Source organism: Protobothrops mucrosquamatus, unplaced genomic scaffold, assembly GCF_001527695.2.
Source record: "Protobothrops mucrosquamatus isolate PMUCROS unplaced genomic scaffold, P.Mucros_1.0 scaffold7206, whole genome shotgun sequence".
Taxonomy (NCBI): domain Eukaryota; kingdom Metazoa; phylum Chordata; class Lepidosauria; order Squamata; family Viperidae; genus Protobothrops; species Protobothrops mucrosquamatus.
Window position 1 is genome coordinate 14,383 of NW_015393011.1, and position 3,988 is coordinate 18,370.

At 36.4% G+C, this 3,988-nt stretch overlaps 1 protein-coding gene across 1 annotated transcript in view; it reads right to left on the reverse strand.

Annotated features, from left to right (window-relative positions):
* The window catches only part of LOC107300480 (gastricsin-like), a gene marked incomplete at its 3' end in the record, with an annotated part of 17,278 nt that extends 13,887 nt beyond the window's left edge, over positions 1 to 3,391 (reverse strand). Inside the window, exons 1-5 of the mRNA XM_015829807.1 lie at positions 3,336 to 3,391; positions 2,035 to 2,182; positions 1,445 to 1,562; positions 1,169 to 1,287; positions 36 to 235 (exon numbers count right to left, since the gene is read on the reverse strand). Coding sequence (XP_015685293.1) covers positions 36 to 235; positions 1,169 to 1,287; positions 1,445 to 1,562; positions 2,035 to 2,182; positions 3,336 to 3,391 — 641 coding nt within the window. The remainder of the gene's footprint in view (positions 1 to 35; positions 236 to 1,168; positions 1,288 to 1,444; positions 1,563 to 2,034; positions 2,183 to 3,335) is intronic.
* Between the last annotated feature and the right edge of the window lie 597 nt (positions 3,392 to 3,988).

Here is a 3,988-nt window from a genome sequence, read left to right on the forward strand (position 1 = left end):
GAAAGAAAGAAAGAAAGAAAGGACTTCATACTTACTGACTCAGGTAAAAACTGAAAACAGGAGCATCAATCAAATTCTCCTGGATCATTCCCTGCATTACAGTGGTGGCACCACCAGCAGAAAGGGAAGGATAGGCCAAACCCAGGATGCCATCAAATTGTGAATAGAGAAAGGCAGTGCCAGGCTCAGTTTCACTTAGACCAAATTCTTGATTGGTAATAGGAATGCCTTGGATCTACAAAGAAATGGGACGAGTCATAAGATAAGAAAAGTATATGTCATAATAGCCTAACAGAAATTATGGATAGCTAATCTACCGGTATTTTGTTGTAATATAGAAACAATTCACTGTACAGAGTATTAGAGGATGGGAAACCTGTCTAACATCATGGTCAGTTCATCATGAAATATATTAAAATATTTCAAGATGTTATGCTTTTTTGATATAAACAGATAGATTCAACAAGAGAACCCTCATTCAGGCTTTCTTATATTCTCAAATGTTCAACACATAATTACGCAATCAACTGGAAGAGCTAATGTCATGAGAAGAGTATCTGCAAGGAGTAGGGCTGGAGTAAGAACACCAAAATGGATACTTGGACGTGGAAAAGACAAAAGGCAGGTTATTTGGGGATCTCAGAGCAGGGGGCTAACACTGGTTGAATTCCTACTCTGTATCACCACCAGCTCCTAGTACTTTCCCCTCCCCAACAGTGAAGGTATTGTGTTGCCCAGGCTGATCCACTGATCTTCAGAAAGGATTGGGAGGTGCTTTAGATGTTCCCCTTGTGCCATCCACATCAACCAGCTACCGTAGCAGCTCTCCCGTCTTCATCCATCAAAATTCTAGGCAACAATATGAGGACAATAGCTAAACCCCATGATACTTCAGCAGAAAGTAAAACCAGTGGAAATACCCCAATCTCTTTCTACATGTATGAGATTTAAGTATTTGCAGGCTTTAATGTTTTCAAGATTCATTACCAACTATCATTATAATAATTTTGATTTCATTTTGATTTCATACCATCTATCATTATAATAATTTTGATTTCAGCCACTGACCAAACCAATACTGCCCATTGTATAATAACAATAATATTGTCTTGTGCTAAGAGTATCAAATCAAGCGAATACTTTCCACTTGGAGAGAACTACTACTTACCGTTACAGTATCATAGCCAAAGACCCCACTGAGACTACCACTTCCATACTGTATACTAAAAGTTTGTCCGTTGCTGGAATAAGTAGAAGACTGACTGGGATTAAATAATGCATGGTTGCCTGGTGATAGAAATGAGAGCGGGGGAGACAAGGTTTTACTTTTGAATCAACAACAAAACCAGATTTAAATAACATCATAATGGGTGTGAAGGACAAAAAAAGCATTTCCACAAATTGTGTATTTTTTATTCTTAAATGAATGAGCAAGAATACTCACTGCAAGTCTGACTCTGGCAATAGATGGATGGCACCCAGAGATTGGATGACCCAGTGTCAAAGAGAACCATGAAGTTCTGGGGTGGAGTTCCAATACTGATCTCTCCATAATAGGACATCTAGAAAAAGGAAAATATGATCATTATTCAGGACTTCCACACTTGAATGTTGATAATGTAAGGATATGTAATCATAATGTAAGGATATGTAATCATAACACATCCAACAGAACATTCTGTACACATATTCTTCAATATATTTTAGAAATGTCAAAAATATAAATATAAAAATTTTAGGGGCATGGCTTTATAATTCCAACTGATTCATAATAGGTTTTTTTTTTTTAAAAAAAAGTAGGTACTATATAGCCACATCAGTACACTTATAATTTAATTAGGTTTTCATACCTGCTTCATTGTTAATTGGGTACATGTAACTGTATTTGATGTTAGTTACCCAGATTTCCAAATTATACCACAATTGCAATTGAAACCAGGCCTATGATTTTCTCAAATAATGTAAACTCTTCCTGTCTAGTTTTCATCTTGACCATAATTGTGATAGTTTTCCTTTAACTAACCAGATACTCACATCCATGTAGTTAGCAAGAGGCTCATCAGCAACGGCAAACTGGTTGATGTATTTGCTGGCTGGATCATAATACTTGTGTAGGAGTGGTCCACTGACCCCTTTTTCCATCATCTCTTCCCGCATAGACTTGAATCGTTTTAAGGATACTCTGTGTGAGGTAGGCAGTTAAACAGAGAATCAAAATGGCAGCTCTAGATACTTCCCATATTGAGTTTTTTTCATTGAGATCTTGTAGGTGGTCTAAGAGCTTACCTAGATTGAACTCAGTATCATTTAATTAATTATGCTAACTTCTGTTTGATTCTGTCAGGGGTTAAATTTTTTCTTCATTGAGCAGGAAATCGGACTGAGGAACTCCAATGTCCCCCTTTCAACTCTACTATACTACAACAGCATTACAAATTTGAATAATAACAAGAGTTCTAATGTTGTCTATTCTATCAAGTTATGGAAGCTAAGTCTGTACTTAGCATAATTCCAGAATCTGATTCACTATTTTTGGAGAAAGAAGATAGAATGGGATGAATTATCTGGCCAGTGCAAGACAAAAAATGTATTATATCATCCTAAAAAATATCCACATAGGAAATAGAGATGTTATTTATCATAAAAGCTACACAGAATGGTTGTTACTCCTAATTATAATTATGCATCTGAGGGTCTCCTAGTAGTTGTAGCGACGTATCCTAGTATATACATCTTTAGCTGTAATCCTAAATCCCTAAGAAAATTCTACCTAATTGTCTACTTTTGAGCCAAAACATAAAGTAAATCCAGTTATTCTTCAGCATAGACCCTTCTAAATTTGGAGATGCAGTTCTTCAGCAAAAATGCAATGAAAAAAATAAGATAAAAGTACTGTAGACTAAGATAGCATACCCAAAGGCATACAAAGTGCAAAGGCATACTTTGTTCCAGAAACTATGGCCAAAAGGCATTAAAGTTTCTGAATGTTTTAGGAAAAGGACATCAGTCTAATACAGAAATGGAATGAGCTTAAGAGCATAAACATAACAAGAACTGCTGGATCAAACCCTTGACTCATTTAGTCCAGCAATGGTCAACCAACTGCACAAGGAGGTCCATGAGTTTCCCACCAGATGGTCTTCAAAGACAGGTATACTGCCATCAAGTCTAATGTCCACTGTCCCCATGACTTCCTTTTTTAGAGCTAGGTAAGCAGACAGACAGCACCATATCTCATGGTAGCAATTAGAGACAGACAGACAGACAGACAGACAGACAGACAGACAGACAGACAGTCTTAAAAATCATTTAAGAAAGAAAACAATTATACTCACTTGATCATAGCCTGACTGAGGTGAAGGCATACTAGTGCAAGGATTAGCCACTTCATGGTCCTCTCTTCCCAAAGGCAGTTGCTAAATTGGATTTTTTAGCTCCTGCAAGGACTTGGAACACTAGGTAAAGATTGCTATGCTAGGTTCCTTTCTTTTATACCCCATTGAGGCCTTTTTTCCCCATGAACATATTCCACAAAGTCAGATATGAGTCCTTATCAATGGATCATAATAGTTCATACCAAGATTCTTCTCAAAAGCATGTAAAACCTTATCTCATGTAGACCTATTTAATCAGTAAAATAGCTGCTGTTTACATAATGTTCTATAGGCAGAGATTGGTACTAGTTCTTCTTATCATCATTATCTTAAAATATTTCCACGTGTACATGTGACAATAGTTTTGATGTGTGTTTTGAAAGATAGTTTGAAGGAAACTTTTTGCCTTTAGGTCTGAATTTAAAATGGAAAAATATATGGTCACACTGAAATCAGATATGTAATCTACATTGTTTCCATCCAAGGCCTTCCTGCAGCATATAGCAGCCCAACAATTCCATGTTGTAACCTTCTAAATGGAAAGATTAAATTTATTTCAGAGATCCATTTTGAGATAGAACTGGAATAAGCAGCATCACTTTCCCTGTCATTTT